Source organism: Typopeltis vanoorti, chromosome 12 (genome assembly GCF_054136105.1).
Source record: "Typopeltis vanoorti isolate ZY-2024b chromosome 12, IOZ_Tvanoo_1.0, whole genome shotgun sequence".
In the NCBI taxonomy this organism is placed as follows: Eukaryota; Metazoa; Arthropoda; class Arachnida; order Uropygi; family Thelyphonidae; genus Typopeltis; species Typopeltis vanoorti.
Genome location: NC_143560.1, coordinates 12,035,759 through 12,056,392, shown reverse-complemented (window position 1 = coordinate 12,056,392; position 20,634 = coordinate 12,035,759). Strand labels below are relative to the sequence as shown.

The window sequence follows — 20,634 nt, the reverse complement described above, 5'->3', positions numbered from 1 at the left end:
AATTCCAGTATAAGCTGGTTCTTCCATTCCTGCAATGTCACCACCTGGATGATATACTCTTGCAAAGTGCTCACTGAGTAATTCCACTATATCGACTGATTCAGTTACCTCCCTACCCTCAGCATTTTTTAAGATCATTCTGCCATGAACATTTTTTCTTTTACTTGCAACATATTGAAAAAACTGTTTGGGATTCTCTTTAGCCTGCATGGCCAATTTTCTTTCGTAATCTGCTTTTGCTTTTCTTACCACCCTTGTTACCATCCTGGCCTGAGCTTTATACTGTTCCTGTGCCTGCTGGTCACCTTTCTCCTTAAATTCCCTCCACAATTGTTTCTTTTTTTGCAGCTCAAGCTTAATAGTGTTATTCATCCATTTAACCCCTACTTGATTTATTATTCAGACTCTTGGTATACAGTCAACCATTGCCTCGTGCAAACACTTCTTAACCACCTCCCATGCACTATCAACATCCAGCCCTTGCAGTTTTACATGCCATGGCACTGAACTAATCAAACTCCTAAGCTTGTCATACTTACCAGCCCGATAATTCCACATGTACCCTGTCTTACTTGTAAATTCTACACTTCAATTGACAATTAAATAACTGTATAATTGTTTTTCGATTTCAGCCTATGTTGGAAAGAGTCAAACTTCATCCACTTTTAGTTACTTCAACAAAGGAAGGAGAGTTAAGTCCTAAACGGTAAGTTATTTCATACATTTCAACCTTTATCTTACTGTGAGAAAAATGAGAATTTTTTTGATATAAGTGTTAATATCTTTCTTTTGTAATGGCTAAGAATGCATGCTTGCTTTATAGATAAAATTCTCATTTTATTCTCAAGTTATATTATAGATAGGAAGGAAAGTTCCTCATATTAAATTTTCAACTCTTTTTTTTTAAAAAAAAAAAAAAAAGTCTTAAAGCAGGAGCTAGCAAGTAAATAAGTTATATTTTTTGGGGAAAATAATATCACTTAAAAAAAAAGAGAGAGAGAGAGGGCAGACATTGCAGATTTTCCACAAGTATACATTTTTTTTTTGGTACTTATTGTATTGTATTGTATATTCATTATGTTTTTTGGAATATTATAAATACCGAGTATAAATTTCATATATAAGCCTTAACGTTGTTTCAGTTAGATGATGAAACTTTTTTTTTTTTAATATAGTTCTAAGCCTTAGTATTACTGAAAGCAAAAGAGTGGGAAATTAATTACTAGCATAACAGAAATCTTTTATTGTTATTGTTGAAGGTGATATTTTGAAATTGTTTTGGGATATAAGCATTTATAGGAGATTTGAAATACAAAGCACTGTAATCATCATATCATCTAGGATTGAGCAGGATAAAAATGATTATTGCATTGAAAAGAAGAGCATGTACAAGTGTTTCAAAATACATCACAGTTGAACAGCTTTCAGATGTGAACTGTTTTCTATCCTTCCCCATTTCATATAATCAATCAACCAACCAACTTGTTTCCCATTTCAATTATTTTATATCTATGTTATTTGCAACTGTTTCTATTCTAAATTTTTGGATTATTAAAAGGCTAGCTGCTGTTAGCCTGGTTGGCAGAATGAAGTGTTTTCCCTTTCCAACCAACAGACTTTAAATCTCACTTTTATATAAACATTTATGAATACCTTTAGGTGGTAGATGATTTTTCCCCCAATGAGTGTTGGTTTCAAACAGCATCTTTATTTAGTTTTCCAAGAGGATGTTAGATTATACTGGACCACACATTATTTTCCTCTGAAATAAAAATAGTGATTCTTTACTAATTTCAATGTGCTGAACACAAAAATAACAATAAAATCTGTTGATTGGCTCTTGTTTAGGAGAGACTCAGGCCACATTGCTTACATAGGTATCATTTGGCAGTGCTGTATTTCAATCTCTTAATTGCAACATATTGCATCAGCCAATCATACGCAACATCCCCAGGAGCTCTTGCATCAATGCAGTTGAGTCATGACATCACTGTCATAAGATGATGCAATCATTAGTATAAAATGAAGTACCATAGGGTGAGCAAGTGTTTGTGTGACTTCCTGGGCTACACTCCCATTCACTCCTGCATCATAAGTACTACACAAGCGATCCTTGCAGTGTAAATCCAGCAGTAGTAGTAATGCCTTGTACTTGTGTTAATAGTGCAAATAACTTTTGTTACATTTGTGGGGAAGTGACGTTTGCAAGCCAGAAAAAGGCCATCACTTTTTTAGTGAAAAAGATGTATTAGCTTTATTTCAGATGTAAGATCGGGGCCCAGGACACGGTCTGGGCCCCACACATATGCTGCAGTAACGTATACTAGAAATCTTCCGAAGTGGCTGAAAGGCAGTAAATTGTCAATGTTGTTTGCTCTTCCTATGGTTTGGAGGGAGCGAAGCAATCATACAAATGACTACTACTACTACTTCTTCATGGTACCACCTGTTTCGGGAGATATCATGAGGAAAAAGAAGTGGACAATAGCTTACCTGAATATACCATCTTCTGAATATACCGTCTAATGATGATCCATATGTCAGCCACAGTGCATCATCTGCTTCATACATTCTCACACAAGAAGAACTGAACGATCTTGTTTGCGATCTGGAGCTCTCCAAGGCCAGAGGGAGTTACTTGGAACAAGACTTCTACAATGGAATCTTCTCAAGGAAAATCACCAAGTGACGTTATTTTGCACCTGACATGAACAGTTTGTGCTTTACTTCCAAAAGGAAGATGACCTTGTGTTCTGCTACGATGTAGATCGCCTAATGAATGCCCTTGAAATCAAACATGATCCGCAAGAATGACACAACAATGCCTTGGGACTCATCGAAATTGAGTCCCAAGAGTTGCTGCATAACGAAAACCAGCTTCCATCTGTTCCAGTTGGACACGTTGTTTATGTGAAAGAAACCTATGACAACCTAAAACAGCTCTTGGACTGTCTTCGATACTGCAAGTATGGCTGGCATCTCTGTGGTGACTTGAAGGTAGTGTCTGTGTTGATGGGTCTGCAGCTGGGATATATGAAGTGCTGCTGTTTTTTGTGTGAATGGGACAGCCAAGCAAGAACTTTGCACTGTGTAAAGAGTGACTGGCCTGCGAGGAAATCTCTGAAGGTCGGAGAGAAGGATGTGCAACACCAAGCACTGGCAGAAATGCACAAAATTCTGCTATCATCCCTACACATTAAAACTCAGCCTGGTTAAAAAAAAAAAAAAAAAATTTTGTAAAAGCTATGGACCATGCTGGATCTGCTTTCAACTACCTGGCTGATTCCCTCAACTCAATGAAGTGAAAATTAAAGAGGGAGTTTTTGTGGATCATCCTTCAATTCAAGAGCTCTTCATTGACCAGATGTTTGACATCCTGCTACAGAGTGATGAGAAAAAAGGTTGGAACTTTTCTCATCTGGTGTCAGCTAACTTCCTCGGAAATGTCAGGGCAAAAAACTACAAGGAACTGATTGAGAACGTGTTGTTTCTGTATCATGAACTTGGCTGCAATATGTTCTTAAAAATACTTGCTCATATTACATGTTACTTATACATATTACTCTGTTATATAAGAAACTGCTGTGGATCTCTCACAAACCATAGCCAATTTTGCATTTTCATTGTTATATTTGTATAACCTTGAAATCTATAATCAATGATTAATGAATCTGGCGGGCATGACTTGTAAAATTTTGTTGTCCAGCATTATCTAACCCTTGCTATTCACTGTACATATTAATGTTAAAAACTACTGCAATGATAATTTGTTACCTTTATTTCTAGGACACTCCCTGGCAGGGAGGAAGCCTTTATCAGTGCTACTCCCAGCTAATCCCTTATAAAACTTTGGACTGATATCTGCAGTGACTAGTATTAAGTTCACCAATTTGGTTTACTTGTTCCCATCAAATATTTTGGAGTTGTTTTTGCATTTTTATTCATTTAACATTCTGAGAACCTCAAGTCCTTGAGAGTATTTTCACACTTTTTTTTTTTTACATTCAAGTCTGTGTTCAGGGGAGCCGAGGGTATTTGCCGCCTGGGTGCAAACTTTTATCTGCCCCCCTTAAAAAAAATAACTAAAAGAAATTGCATGTAGCATTTACTACAATAAATAAAATAACAATTTATGCAAACCAAAAGTTACGTCTTTTTTATTAAAAACACAGAATACATAGTTTCGTATAGTTATTTTTAACATTTTTTCAAATTTTTCAATGTTGCCGCCTGGGTGCGGTACACCCTTTGCACCCTCGGGTTGGCATGGCCCTGCCTGTGTTTAATTAGTTTTCTCCCAGATGCTTTCATGGTTTTCAAAATTTTAACATATATTTTTTTCCATTTTAGAGTTTTAGCATGTTGACTAAAATTAAAAATTATTTCAGCAATGCTAGCTTTTTCACTTCTAATATGGCTTTACTGTGACTTTTTTTTTTCTTGTTCACATCATATTTTTAGATTTTAAACATAACTGGCAATAGATACTCACTTAATTTAAGTGGTACTCTTGCTTTAGTAATATGTGATTGCCTTTTATAATAAAGTGATAAGAGCAGTTGATGAGGGAAAGGTATATACTGCCATTTTGGATTTGGATTTTGCATAGGCATTTGACAGGGTGCCACATGATAAGCTGATATTTAAGTTGCAGCACATGGGTTTGGATGCCAGAATGGTTAACTAGATTCAGGATTGGCTGTCCGATAGGTGTCAGAGAGTTGTGTATGGTGGGGCAGTTTGAAGGAGACAGAAGGTTACAAGTGGGGTCCCACAGGGCTCTGTACTGGGACCTATATTGTTTAACCTTTATATCAATGACATTGTCAATGGATTGCTGATGGATATTCAGTTGTTTGCAGATGATGTGAAGCTGGGAAGGTTTATCAGTAATAGTGCAGATGTGGCAGCCCTGCAAACTAGACAGATGGGCAAATGAATCGGGGGGGGGGTCAGTTTAATGCAGCAAAATGTAAGGTCTTAAAGTTTAGGATCCATTGATGGGAGGCTGCATACTCGATTGGAGGAAGTAGGGGAGACGAGATCTGGGGGTTGATTGATAGAAAACTGAAATTCAGGGAGCATATTGCAAAGGTGGATAGGCTTATGTGTTCATCACACATGTTGAATTGGATTTAAACGGTATTGATACGAAAACCGATTGATAAGAAAATAACTATTTATTAACTTAGAAGCTAATATTTTGCTGGTATTATATCCAGTCACTGGATATAATACCAGTGAAATCTTCAGAGCACACAAACAAAGTTTGTTACAAATGTGAGACAGCCACAATCCGGTGTAACAGTGGGGCTAGTATAAGTAATTGCAGCGTGCAACACAAGACTAAAGTCCTAATAAGGTGCCACTAAGTTAAAAAAAAAACAGTAGTCCAAATTTGTGAAAATAATAAATTAATATTAATTTGGTCTTAGGGTGACTGTTTCCCAAATCATTGGTAGATTTATACAGCCATACTTGTTATGGTTTGGAGTATGTTTTAAGGCTTCTGTTGATTCCAGGAACAACCTCTCTTACTTGTAGAAGCTTCTGTGCAGTACTTTTGTTTTTTTCCAATTGATCCTGTGTGCCAGGGTATCCAAAGCATGGTCTGCCAGACCTGACTTGCCATAGAGAAAGTGTTGGATATATTTTTTGTGTTCGCTGAGGCAGATGTCCATAGTAGGCTCGATGACATGTACAGGGCACTTCATAGTACTCCTGGATGTGATAAAGGAGTGACTCTGTCCTTAGGTGAATGGATGAGAGTTGCCAATTTCACATAAGGTTTAAATATGGTGTGCAGTTGGTGTTTGTTAAGCACCCTAGATATCTATTGAGATGTGCCTTTAATGTATGGGATGGTGATAGTTTTGTTGTACTCTTCTGTGGTAGATAGTGGGGGGGGGGGATTCCTGAGTAGCATTTAGTATTTTATCTATCTTATAGGGATTATAGCCATTGGTTAGGAAGGTGTGACGCAGGTGAGAAAGTTCAGCAGTGAGAACAATGTTATTGGAACAGATTGATCTAGCTTTATGGGTTAGTGTTTTTAAGATACCATATTGTTGAGAAGTGTGATGGTAAATATCTTCCTGTATGTGTGGGTTTTCTATAAACCGAAAATGATAAGGAACCTTCTGGAAGACGTGTGTGTCCAGGAAGGGCAGGCAGTCATTAGTTTCTAGTTCCATTGTAAAGTGGATTTTAGGGTGCTGGCTATTTAGATGCACTAAAAATGTATTCAATGTGTCTGGGCCATGTGGCCAAATAGCAAACACATCATCAATATAGCATAGCCAGAGATTAGGTTTGAGAATGGCTGTGTTGATAGCTAGCTTTTCCAGATGTTCTTCGTAGAAGTTGGCTAAGGGAGGAGAAAGGGGGGGGGGGATCCCATAGCTGTCTCATCTAATTGTTTGTATATTTTCCCTTTCCATGTAAAATAACCTGCCTGTACTGTGAATTTAAATAGCTGAAATATATCATGGGGAAATTGTGAATTTAGTAAGTTAACTGTTTCAGTCAATTGTACATTAGTGAATAATGAGGTGATATCAAAACTCACCATTAGGTCTGAACTATTTAAGGTGTAGTTTTCTAAAATACTTTTTAGGTGAGCAGAAGTTTTAACAAAAGAGGGAGAATTGTTTGTGCAAGTGGCCAGTAGTTTGGCTAAATGTTTAGCCAAATGTTTATGCTGGATATAATACCAGCGAAATATTAGCTTTTAAGTTAATGAATAGTTATTTTCTTATCAATCTGTGTTCACATCAATACCGTTTAAATCCAATTCAACATATTGAAGGTAACCCAGAATTGTGGTGAAGGTAATGCAGAGAATTGCTGCAATTCTCTAGAGGTCAGCGAGAAGGATGCTGACCTCTAGAGATAAAACAGTTATCATTCCATTGTATAAGACCCTGATCAGACCACACTTGGATTATTGTTCTCAAATTTGGTCCCCAGGATTTGAAGGGGATAAATGAACTGTGGAAAGGGTACAGAGGCGGATAACAAAGATGGTTTCAGGACTGTACAATATTAGTTATGAGGATCGGCTAAGGGAATGTGGACTGCAGAGTTTGGTGGATAGAAGAAAGATAGGTGATATGATCGAGACTTTTAAGCTGTTGAGAGGCAGTTACAGGGTGGACGTTGGGGAGTTCTTTCGCTTGGTGGAACAGCGGGAAGGAGCAATGACAAGAGGCCATCCCTGGAAGTTATGAAAGGAAGCTGTGAGCAAGAGGATGTGGAATGGTTTCTTTGCATGGAGGGTGGCTGCCTGAGAGAGTGGTGAGAGCAAGAACAGTCAATGAGCTCAAGGAGTAGCCCATGATGAGTCTCTTGACTCCATTGAAGCCTGAATAATAATAATAATTAATTTCTAGCTGTGTTCTTTCAGCACACAGCTGTTCTCTCTCTCTCTCTCTGTAGAATATGACAATGCATGTTATTTCTTGGTAAATAACTACTCACCTACCTATTTTAGTTATTTTTGTTTTATTATTAAATATGTTGTTATTTCCTCTCCTCATTTAAAATAGAAAACTATGATATGTTTTACAATCGGTTTTCTGGACATTATTTTGGAATCATTTCAGATTTTTGCTTAAAAAATATAGCAAGTGAATCTTAGTTTTTTTTTAGTACATGCTGGCATTGATATCTTACAGTATATTTCTCAGTGGTAATAGATACTCAACTGGGTGAAAAACAATTCTTTTTCTCATAAGGGAAATGCACCCCCTGTTTTGAATTCCTTGTATCTTGCTCTAATTCCACAGTTATGGATTTTGCTGTCCCTGTGCCATAAAGCATGTGCCACCCATGTACTTACTCAAGTGTTTACAAATTAGTATGAAGTAAATAAATTAAAACCATTGTAATTGGATACAATACAGGACTAGAATATAATTTCTTGTCTAGTATAAGAATGAAGAAAGAACAATGGATGTCAGTTCAGTGTCAGTAAATGTAAAGGAAGTTGAAGTTCATTGCAATGCTGAAATGAACTTGGACATGTAAAGATAAAAATGTCATTTTGCTTCTTTACAAGGCCTTGATAAGACCTCACTTTTGTGAGATCTTATCAAGAGACCTTATCAAGAGTCTTATCAAGAGACCTCGACTATTGTGCACAGGTCTGGTCTCCTGGTTTCTGTTGATTCTGATATAGTGTGAGAGATTACAAAGGAGAGTGTTAAAAATGATATCGGTATTGTGGAATACTGATTCTTCCATAGAAGAATATTATTGAGACTTCAAACTTCTGAAAAGGTCATAGAGGATTTTAGTTAATGGAATTTTTCATTTTATGGAGGATGGAGAAAGGATGAGAGTGCATCCTTCAAAGCTGAGAATGAATGCTTCCAAGAAGAGGGTGAGATCTAGATTTTTCTCATAGAGTGGTGTGTGATTGGAATAGATCATCATGTTGTGTGTGCAAACAGTATGAATGAATTTAAGAACAATTATGACAGCTGGTGCATATAGTATGTGGCCTCTCTCAATGAGTCCCTGACTCCCTGGAGGTTTCTCTTAATAATAATAATATTTAAATTAAGGGAATATTTAATCCCACATAATTTCAAAGCTGAATAAGAAAACTATAAGATAGAAATCAAAGAGTTTTATGCCGAATATAACAAACTATAAAAGTTCGGCAAGTCCAAGCGTGAGCAAATACCTGGGTGGTACAATACCAGGCAACTCGTTGTAAAGGTGGATAAAGCTAGGATTGCTATTCTTAGTATTTGCCCTAATGTAAAACTCATCCCCTAGGAGATGTATGTTGTTTTACATTAAAGGAGATAGGTCACTACCCAGACCGGTTTCAATCTTTATTGAGGTCTCATCAGTGAGTAGGCAGACCAAATAATACCAAGATTATAGTGATATTTAATACTTTACAGTACGAGTTGTCAGAAAGGTGCACAGATAAATTAATGGAATAAAGAATGGAAAAAATAAATTAATGGAATAAAGAGCCAAAAGGCTTCACTTCAGCGAGGTTAAAATTATTTAAATTAAGGTGATATTTAATCCCACATGTGGGATTAAATAATAATATTTTTATAACCAAGTGGGAAAACTTTCTACATTATAACTGAATATTTAGAAATTTTACTATATTAAATGTTCATTCATTATCATCAAATTCCTGATATATATACTGTCAGGGGATGTATAGGTTATTATGATAGTACATGAAAAAGTTATATCATTACTAACATTTTGTCTACAGTTTTATTCCAGATTAATCTGTTGTCTGCCTAGGTCCTTGGTTAACCAAGGCCTAGTTGGTTAGGTTAGGTTAGGTTGTAGCCAACAAGAGGTAGATCTGCAGAAAGATAATAATTTGGCAGTAAGTATATTTGAGGCTGTCTGTGATGGGATAGAGACCATCAGGGCAAAATATATAGTTACTGCAGCTGCAGGAGGATGCAATGGAGAATGTAAAAAAAAAGTGCAGCCCATTAGTTCGATGAGCAAAGGCAAATAATTATTATAGAGAACTCTAATTATGGGGACATCGATTGGAAGGAAGAAAAAGCATAAAGAGAGATTAAAATGGGATTTATGTAGGTAATAAGAAATAATCACATGAAAAATGATAGGCAGGACTCAGGGTTTGAGTGTACTACATCAGAAGATTTATCCATAAATTATGGTAACCACTTTCCCTCCAGTTGGGGAGAGTAACTATGCAGTCTTGAATTGAAATATGGCTAAAGATGTGGAATTTTCAGTTAAGAAGAGATGTATTGGAGATGGAGTCAGTGATTGAAATAAATTTAGGCAACAGTTCAGAGCACTATCTTGGCAAAAAAAAGTTGCAAGGTGAGGTGTTGGCAGTGCATGAGAAATAATTAAAGGATATGTAGATGAATTTTTAATGGCACTTGTTACATAATAAGATTTATTAGACACACATAGTCACAAGAATATAATGATTTTATTACAGAAAAATTTTTGTCCAGATATTAAATGGTTTTCGTCACTGCATCAGCATAATCGCAATACGATTACTAGGATTAACGTTCTTTGTTCTATCTTCACCTTGTGATTATGCTGATGCATTGACGATGACCAGTTAGTTTCTGGTTGAAAACTTTGCAGTAATAAAATTAGTATATTCTTGTGACTATGAGTTTTTAATAAATTGAGGGATATGTGAAGAAAGTAGTATCAGACATATCAGGGTCACAAGGATAAATCAACTTGAAATTAAATGGATGAGTAAACCATTAGGTAGAAGCCAGGGAAAAAAAATAAGCTGTTGAGGAAATATAAAATGAGAAATAATATGCAAACTCATGACCAGTGCAATACACAAGCAAGAAGAGGTGGCCAGCCTGGTGAGGAGAACAAAATAATATTGTGAGAGGAAATCAGCTAAGCAGTCCCAAAAAAATCCCAAAGTTCTTTTGTCACATGCATCTAGATGGAGATTTTATAGTCACAGATGTGACAGTTACTAATATTATGAATAGATGTATTAATGGTGCTTAGGATATTACAAAATCTCAATGTTGATACTGCCATGAGATTGGATGGGATATTGGCCTGAGTATTACAATAAGTTGCAAAAGAATCAGTTCCTCTAATCAGACTGTTTAAGTCAAAGTCCTAAAGGAGTGGAAATTATGCAAAATAGTTCCATTGCATTAAGGAAGACTAACAGACAGAGGTATCAGATTATATCATAAACTGATCAAATCAATAACTCTGGAGTAGTGGTTACTATATTGGAAAATTAAAGACAGATTTCAGGTATTGAGAGGATTGTGATGCTTTATGGGGAGCAGCATAACTTTGCGAAGGATAGGTTTTGTCTACCCTTTATATATAGGAGTTGCCAAACAGTGTGCCATCTTTTTATTAAATTACTCTGGATTTAGAGAAAGATGTTGAAAGTTTATTTTTCACCTGGTTAGACTATAATAAATTTAGTTTAATCCTTTATCCAAGTGTGAGCAAACAAAGTTTGCACCTGAAAGTATCTTCAGGACTGGGGTAAAGTGGTACAACACCGGGCAACTCCTTGCAAAGGTGGAGCAAGCTACCAACACTCCTATCTCAGTATCTCCCATAATGCAAAACACATCTCCTTCTGGATATGTATAATGTTATGCATTAAGGGAAGGGCCACTACCCAGACTAGTTTCGACCTTTATTGAGGTCTCTTCAGTGGGAGCCAGGTCCAAGTGGAGATACCAAGTCCTTATCCTTATAAGGACTGGCTTAAAAGGGAGAAGCAAGAATGCTTTTCATCTTCCCCGTTATCTGTATAGGGCAGTGTAGGGATTAAGGTTACTGAGCTATTAAAGCTCTGATCATGGCAGGAGGGTAACAGCAATAGCCGAGCCTCAGTTAGAACTTCATTGGCTACAAGCATTGCCATCCATTACCCTCCAAGGGTATTGGATTCAAGATGTATAGCTGGAGATAGCAGAAGCATTAGCAAGGTCATCTCTACCTATAGGAGTTGCCAAATGGTGTGCCACCTTTTTATTAAATTACTCTGGATTTAGAGAAAGATGTTGAAAGTTTAGTTTTCACTTGGTTAGACTATAATAAATTTAGTTTAATCCTTTATCCAAGTGTGAGCAAACAAAGTTTGCGCCTGAAAGTATCTTCAGGACTGGGGTAAGGTAGTACAACACCAGGCAACTCTTTGAAACTAAAGATATTCTGAATAACTGAGATAATTACTTGGAAAATCTGTTAAATGAAACAAGACAATGGAGCAGTAGTAGAAAACATTCAAGAGGAATGCATTCAGGATACATATCAGTACTTGAGATAAGAAAAGTTGTCAAAAGCCAGAAATGTGAAATTTTGTATTTAATAAACTTATTCCTCTGTAATTTCCACGATCTTCTCTGTCTCCTTTCTTAAATATAGATATAACCTTAGCTTTTAACCAATCTGATGGAACCTCATATTTCCTCCAATAGTTATTTATTCATTTTAAGAATCTGTGATGTAAATATTCTCTGCCATATTTTCAAAGCTCTGTATTTATGTTATCTAATCTGTTTGATTTTCAATTTTTTATACGTTTATTGCTTCTTTTAGTTCTTCCAATTTTATTGGTTCCTATCAGTACTGATTTCTTCATTATTATTTTCTGTCATTAAATTTGGGTCATACCATAAATTCTTATAATGTTCTATCTATTATTTCTCTTGTATTATGTTGATTTATGCTCTATCTCTTTCTTCTTTATTTAGTTTCCGTAATATTTTCTAAGCTCTGTCTTTTCTTCCATTTTATTAATAAATCCATTCCAATTATCTTGGTGAGCTTTCTGTGTTATAGTTTTAGCTATATTTCTTTTGTTTTTTTGTATGTTTCTTTTGTTTCCTTTGTATGTTTCTTTTGTTTCCTTTGTATGTTTTTGAAGGAGTAATTTGTATGCTATTTGTTTTTCTTTTATTGTATTTTCTATATCTGCATTCCAGATTTATAATGTTTTCCTTTTTAATATTTTATTTTTCTTTCCAAATATTTCAGAGACTGCTTTATGGATGATCTTTATTAAAGTTTTCCATTGTTGGATCGAAACTCCTTCTCCTTTGTGTTTACTAGCTGTTGGTTGACTCTTCATCCAAACATAAAGAAACTTTTTTTTATACTGTGCCACTCTGTGTTCAGATTTGCATGAGCAACATTGAGGAATCAACCATCAACCAATCTATATTATTACTAACTTAATTTCAGGCCGGGGTTCTCTTTATTATATAAGGTTCCCGCTAAGATTCGAAATATTATAATGAGCGGTGCTGTGAAAGAAATCAGGCAAACACTAGATTGAAGTTAAATAAAAACATTTAATGCAGTGTCACATAAATTTACACCAAAGCAAAGATTTCTAGTAGGGAAAATACAGTTAAACAATAATTAAGTTTTCATTGAGATACTAGCAGCCTACTCAGACTATAATAATTACGATTAGAACTTATGCATACAGATTCTATTCTTATTATTATCAAGGATTCCTATCACAACATCACTCTGATCAAAGTTATTATTCAATATAGTTTAAATATCAACTCAGTTTAACTATTCAGAACAGTTATAAAATATAAACCATCAGACATTCATTTGAAGATTTCAAAGTTCTATCAACCTAGCAGAATAGTTCGCAGAAATTTCATTTTCCAATATTACATTAAGTTTTCTTACAACAGGCTTTTCTATATCACACTTTCAGTCTTGAACCATTAATCCAAATAAATGTGCCAAATAAATGGTACAATATTTGGCACATCAAGAGGGAAATGTCTCACTACATCACACCTTCGATCTTGAATGGTTAAATACAGCAATAAGGATTAAATTATGTTCGCCGGAAATAATTCGCTACTCACACTAGGCATAGAAAAGATAATCTTACCGGCATAAGCAATATAGCTTCTTCACATCGAGAATCTTATGAACACACCTAAATTCTTGTTGACTTTCACTTTGAGACTACACAAACTTAAAGGAATCTTCTATTTCCGTAACTGATTAATAGACTCGGGAGAATATATCCTTTTGCACTGGTTCAACTTAACTTCCAATTTCTTTCTTTTCTTATTCTTATTATCCCTTGTCCTGCATTATTCCACTGCAAGGCGATAGGAAATTATAATAGAATTAGAACTCCGAAAAAGGTAAGTCAAAGTACAAAGCGATTCCCAGTACTTCCTATTCCGTTCACGCCATGTCAATCAGCCACCACCTTCCTTCTTACTTCCTGCTTTTCTGCTTCTCTATATTCCTTCTCCCTTTCTCATTGTGTCCCTGGCTCTTATTTCTTCTGTCTTACTAGTCAAGCCCTCGTCTCTTTTCCCGCCAAAATCGTTCTAACCGGTTTAGCTCATATCGAGCTGGCCTTGTGCATAGTATACAACAACTCACGCTGAGGCACATGCTAGGAGAAATTTGCATAATTTCTCACAACAACCAATCAAGTGTTATCTTAAGGAATTTCCTGGATACATTAAAATTGCACAGATTACAGTTTTTAACATTATAGTAAAGGAATTAAATTCACAAAATAAATGATATTTTGATACACAGCTTTTCATAACTGTAATTTATTCCAAAAATATATAAATAAATAAATATTAATTAACATAACTTGAAAGAAATTACCTAAATAGCATATTACGATCATGAGACTATTAGTTTAAAAAAAAACAAATTTTGCTCAGGGAATGGTAGATTATGTTAGATTCTAAATGACGTATTAATAAATTCCAGTTCTGTTCATTCAGAATCCAACACCATTCTTCTATATCTTCATTGATTTGGTTCTTTTAGGTAATCTGTTAATCCTGATTGGTATAGCATTCCAATACTTTCTTCTTGTAATAGTTATACTTTGTATTTCTTGTTGTTTCTTATTTACTTCCTTTCTCCAATTTGCTAGTACTTCTATTTTAGAGAGCTAAGTAATGATCTGAAAAAATTTCACTTCCTCTGTAAACATGTATATCTCTCACTCCTGGAGCTAGTTTCTGATTAGTAATGATATAATTAATTATATATCTTGTTCCTGTGCCATTTTAAGTATATTTATTTAAATTCTTTTTTTTTTTTAAAAAAAAAGTTTGGTTATTTTGAAATTATTGAAGTACAGAAGTCTAATAGTTCTTGACCATTGTTATTCATACGAATTTCTCCATATTTCCCTTTTAACTGTTATATTTGATCATTTACAAAATTCTATTTTTGTATTCTATTTTTCCATTTATTATTGATTAAAATGGCCACAGCACTAGAAGCTCTGATATGTTGGTCCACTCCACTATATAGCATAGTAAAGTCATCCTATATCTTTTGTTCCCTTTAATTGCTTTTTCGCTTCTGTTATCACAGCTATATTAATATTTTTAGTTTTTAGTTGTTTTACAAATTCTAATTCCTTTGTTGTTATGCTTTGCACATTCCATGTGGCTACTTTTAAAATGTCCGTGATTCCTAATCGCTTACCTTTATGTGTTTTCACTTGTTAGAATATCCATTTTGAGGATGTTGCTGGGGGTTGAGAGCCCCCGTGAATAAGATTTATAGTCCTTATACTCAAGAAACATTGATTTAATTATGCTTTAAATAGTTAAAATAATACTATTGTGATTGAAAAACAAGGGATTTGCATGATTTCTTTATGCCTTGTTATTAATGTAAAAAACAAATGGCCTGGAAAGCATTGGGAGGAGAAAAAAAGCTGTTGTAAAATTGTTATTTTAAATATATCTTAAATAATGAAAATATAGATTAAAATTGGATTTGTGTAATATTTCTGACATTTCTTTTTTTTTATGATATCATAGCACAGAAAACAATAAATCATAGAAAGATATCAACTGGCTTATATTTCTGGATTTCAAATCAGAAATACAATTTGAATTGTAAATACTTAAGAATTCAAATTGTAATGAAATGAAATTAGAAGACTTTAGGTAATAAAAGTTACCTAAAGTCTCCTAATTTGGCACCTTCTAATGTTGTATAAAAGAAGTTTTTTACAGTTATGTTGATCTTAAAGATGACTGTCTCCTATATTTTTGGCAGATTAATACAGCTATATTTGTTGAGGTTAGGAATGTGTTTCATAACCGTTACTGACTTTGAAGCATGCTCTCCTAATGTCAACAAGTATGGCAGCATCAATACTCATTTTTTGTGTTGTAATACCATAAAAAAAGAGATGATCAGTAATCAAAACCTAAAACTGTTTACAAGACATCTCACTTAATTTATATAACTTCATCTCCATTCTTTTAACTACTGAATTTATGATATTTATGAATTATGAATACTAATTAGATTATGAATACTGCTGATCTTGAAACTATGAGTTGACAAGAATTATGAAATAGGAACATATATAAAAGTTTTTAGTATAGGTTAATAGAGAGATAAATTCCCTAAATAATGAAAAATAATCCTCAGGCAAATTTGTGGAGAATTAGAATAATTCCTAGCTGTTACAAGATTTAACCACCTTACCATCCATGTGTATATACACATTAAGGATGGTTAGGTAGTATATATGTCTGTCAAAACATGGATACATAGTGCCCATTGAAATTATATATTAAAGATACCAAGAAATGATATTCTTGGTTTAATCCTTTATCCAAGTGTAAACAAACAAAATCCTGAAAATACTTCAGGTGCAGACTTTGTTTGCTTACACTTGGATAAAGGATTAAACCAAGAATATAATTTCTGGGTATCTTTAATACATAGTATAACCAACTAAAAAACTTCCAACGATTCCTGTTGAAGTTGTTAGAACACTCAAATGCCGTTGAAATAGCACGAATATGAAGTATAAATTGACTGATGTGTTTCAACCATATGGACATCTAGCTTGTTAATGAAATTTAAGTCCTGAACCTAGACAATCCTAAAAACTAACAGTACAGTGATTTTATTATTATTATCATTATCAATGAATCTTTTGACTTCATGACTCCAATTATCATTGGAGTCATGAAGTCAAAAGATTCATTGCAAGAGATCTCACTGTTCACACAAAGATTATCATACCATGCCTTAAACACATTCACAGTCTTTGCACTTGCCACACTCTCAGGCAATGCATTCTAACCATCCACAACTCTCCATAAAAAATGGCTAATTTAGATTCTCCCTTTCTTTTGACCTCCTCTGGCTCTAGTGTAAAATTTTCTTTATTTTGTTATGTTAAGAATATTTAAGATCTTATATATTTAAGAGGTTGTCTGTTGCACCATTTGTGATATTCTAATATTCTGTTATCAACTTTATATTGCTATCAATTGCACCTTTTATTCCTTATACACGTGCACTTTAGGCCTAACTTATTTCTTCTACTTTATTCAAATAAAATTGTATATAGACCTCACTATTAATCCTTCATAATCATCTTTATTTCTGCACTGCTAGTGAATGACCTTTGTTATTAGTCTATCCCCAATAAACAGGTTACCAACTCTCCCAAACTATGCAATTTAGAAAAATTTATTTGTTTAATGACTGCGCCATTCTAAATTATATATATAGCTTGAGAATTTTAAGTATAGAACATATGCGAGATCAAATTTAACATACACAATCCTTTATAGCTAGTTGTGGTAATACTTAATTAAACAGGTTCGCAGGTTGTTCGCTAATTTTTTTGGAGATAGTGCATTGCAAATAGATCAGGCAAGATAGTTACACAAACAAAACATTTTATTTTAACCTAGTAAAATGATGCAATACACAAACAAATAGGAGACATTAACTCTCTAAGGCCTGTTGCATACACAGTAGGCAAAATATGCAACTGAACATTATACACACAACACTTAATTAACCCTGTCACAATGCTTAGATATGTAATTTAGACATGTAGGTGCTTCTTATGTTACACTTAGCTAAACTTTGTTCACTACAAATATAGGTTAACATTCGTTTTCCCTTTCATTACCACAACTTATTAACTAAATACTAACAATTTCCTGTAAGCACACATACAATTCTCAGTTGTCTTATAAGACATTAACAAAATTGTGCTTACATTGACTTTTACAAACACAGTTCACTCAACTTGCACAAACCTCAGTTAGTTTAGCTTGACGTTGTGTTTCTTCCTGGGTACTGACTGTTGTCAGGATGATCCTGTTGGTTCTGCTGTAGAAGTTTTCCGGAAAGGTTAGATTGATTTTCAGTCTGGAAATTGGAATGGAACAACTGATGTTACCTCGATTTCTAATGGGTAACCGCACTCTCATAGCACATCCACGGGAAATTCATCGAAAATTATGGCCTCTCCTTTTCCCTCACACCTGGGATCATGTACCTGCAACCAAAATCTGGAGACAAAAAAAACTCCCCAGAGCTTCGAGCCGAGAGCCCTTTTATATCATTGCTAATCCTTTGTTCTTCGGATGTAGTTTCCAGGATTACCCGTGAGCATAATGACGTCACTTTGGCTCTCTCTGTTCTTGGGGGCACATTTCTATATTCGCATGACCTTGCAAACTTTTATTTTTACTTCGCTATAATCCGGGTTAATCCTTTACTTTTCATTTTACATGTACTTCAATATACATTAATTTATGCATCTTAACAGTAGAAGTATAACATTCATTTTAATACATTATACTTTCTAATTTCTATATGTTCGGAAACCTCTGTAAAATTGATCTTAGAAATTTAATAAAAAAATTTATTTGAGAGATTTTACACTAGGTTTTCTTGTCCCATTCAGTAACATTGCCGGCCTGGTTGGCCGAGTGGTTAGCGTATCAGCTCTCCAGTCAAAAGGCTGTGGGTTCGAATCCTGCTGTGGGCATGAATGTTTGTGATTGTCTGTAAAAGCACTAGTAATGGTAGTCGGTGGTAGATGGCGTTGGTGTTAGATGATGAAGGTTGGTGAGACAAAAAGTTGTAGAGTTGATGCCCTCTCTCAATGAGTCTTTGAATTCCCTGGAGGTGTGATATAATAATAACATTCATCTACCATATTTACTGCTCTCTAAATTCCAAACCTGACCTATTTACCTTCCTATCCATGAAACTCAACTATTTGCGATTCAGCTATCGGCCTATCTCTCTTACCTCAGTCCTCTCTAAAGTAATGGAAAAAATCATCAATTCCCAACTCCTACACTACCTTGAAGACACCCACCTAATAAACGACTGCCAGTATGGATTCTGTCACTGCTGATCAACAGGAGATCTGCTCACGTATGTCACCCATCTCTGGACAAATGCCATGGAGAAGTTTGGCGAATCTCAAGTGGTTGCACTTGATATCTTCAAAGTCTTTGACCGGGTCTGGCACAAAGGCTTGCTAAGCAAACTACCATCATTTGGTCTGTCCCAGGACTTCTGCATTTGGATTGCCAGCTTTCTGTCTGGATGCACACTGACTGTGATGGTGGATGGTTCCCAATGCTCTCACCATTCAACTAATGCTGGGGTTCCACAAGGTTCTGTCCTTTCACCAACCCTCTTCCTGCTATATATCAATGACCTACTTCAGTTGGCCTTCAACCGAATAAACAGTTTTGCAAACAACAGCACATTACATCCTCACTTTTATTTGATAAACCCTATCCTACACAACTCACCTCAACCTACAGAGCATCAACCACTATCACCACCCTCAATTCTGATCTCCAAGCCATCCTCCAGTGGGGTTTGGATAACCTCATCAATTTTAATGCTAATAAAACCCAGTACTGTCTTATTTCCCATAAAAGAGAACCATTTTTTTCCAGTATTTGTTTTGATGATACCCAAATTTCCAGACAGTTTGAGATTTCTCTTCTTGGAATTACCCTCACATCAAACTTCTCCTGGCATAAACACATCACAACATTGCATCCTCTTCAAAAAAAACTAGGATTTCTTTCGCTCAAGAAGTTACTTCACCTGAACAGCTGTTAACATTATACAAATCACAAATCGGCCCAGCTATTGAATACTAATCCTACATATGGGATTGGGCCCCTTAAAGCTTCCTCAAAATGCTTGACTCAATACAGAGGAGAGCAATTAGACTTATTAATGATCTCTTACCAACCCACTCCCCCCACTTTTGCACAGACATTTGGTTTCTGCAAATATTTCCATGGGAAATGCTCATCTGAAATGACATCAATAATTCCTCCACTCAATACGAACTTGTCGGAACACGTGCAGCTGCTGTTCAACATCCCTTCACAGTACACTTAGAAACAAACAACAAGTTTCTTTTCCTCCTCTTTAATCCCTGCAACTGCTACACTGTGGAACAGCCCCCCCCCCCCTCCCCGCTGTGCTTCCCAAGAAATACAATTTATAAAATACAAGGAATATGGGAAAGGAAAAAAAAGCTCCATTTCCGGTACCATTTACTAAGCTTTATGAGATGCAGATGTCTTTGATATGACCTAATGCAAATTATACATCTGCCTACCTGAATTTCTGATAATGCTCTCCTAATACCTCATGATCCATTTTTTAACTGCTTCAAGATACACTTTAGAGGTCACTGCTGCTCTTCTTGGTAACTCAGATCACATTCTTGTGCAAGTTTCCTCTACACAGAATGCTCCCTCTCTCCACACAAATCTCCCTCCAGCCACTCCCAACCTCGTGTACATTGGCACTTCAAACATGCTAAGTGGAATGAGATCTGGAATTACTCTCCCTTTCATGATTAGACCAACTACAGCATAATAGTCTTTCTGTGGTTAGACTAACTACTGCCTTTGCTGTTCTGATTTGATTTGCTCTGAGTGAGTCACAGAAATTATCCTCATCAGCATAAAGGTCTTAATTTCTCCATTCTGTCACAATTCTCATTCCCTTTTCCAATACAGAATTCATCAGATGGTATGCTAATGTAGTTAAATCAAAACTCAGCTTACAGCATGTGGCCTGTAACAAGAACCACCAGCTTCATACTCAGCCTGTGCCAAAGTGTAATAAATGCAAAACAACCATCAGAAAATCCAAATGTAACTTCAAAATACCAATATCAGAAAACTTGCCTCCCTTTGCAAAGACCATTGGATGCAACTTCTGCTCACCTGCACTTCTGTCTCTTTCTCGTCCAGATGGCACCACTATAGCACATAAAACTGACCTCCTGACATTATTCTTTTCTTC

General features: G+C 35.3%; 1 protein-coding gene across 1 annotated transcript in view; it reads left to right on the top strand.

The window, feature by feature from the left end:
* Tsc1 (tuberous sclerosis 1 protein hamartin) overlaps nucleotides 1–20,634 on the top strand; it is a 315,684-nt gene that overhangs the window by 134,506 nt on the left and 160,544 nt on the right. The window contains exon 7 of the mRNA XM_090401542.1: nucleotides 633–706. Within this exon, the coding sequence (XP_090257668.1) occupies nucleotides 633–706 (74 nt within the window). The remainder of the gene's footprint in view (nucleotides 1–632; nucleotides 707–20,634) is intronic.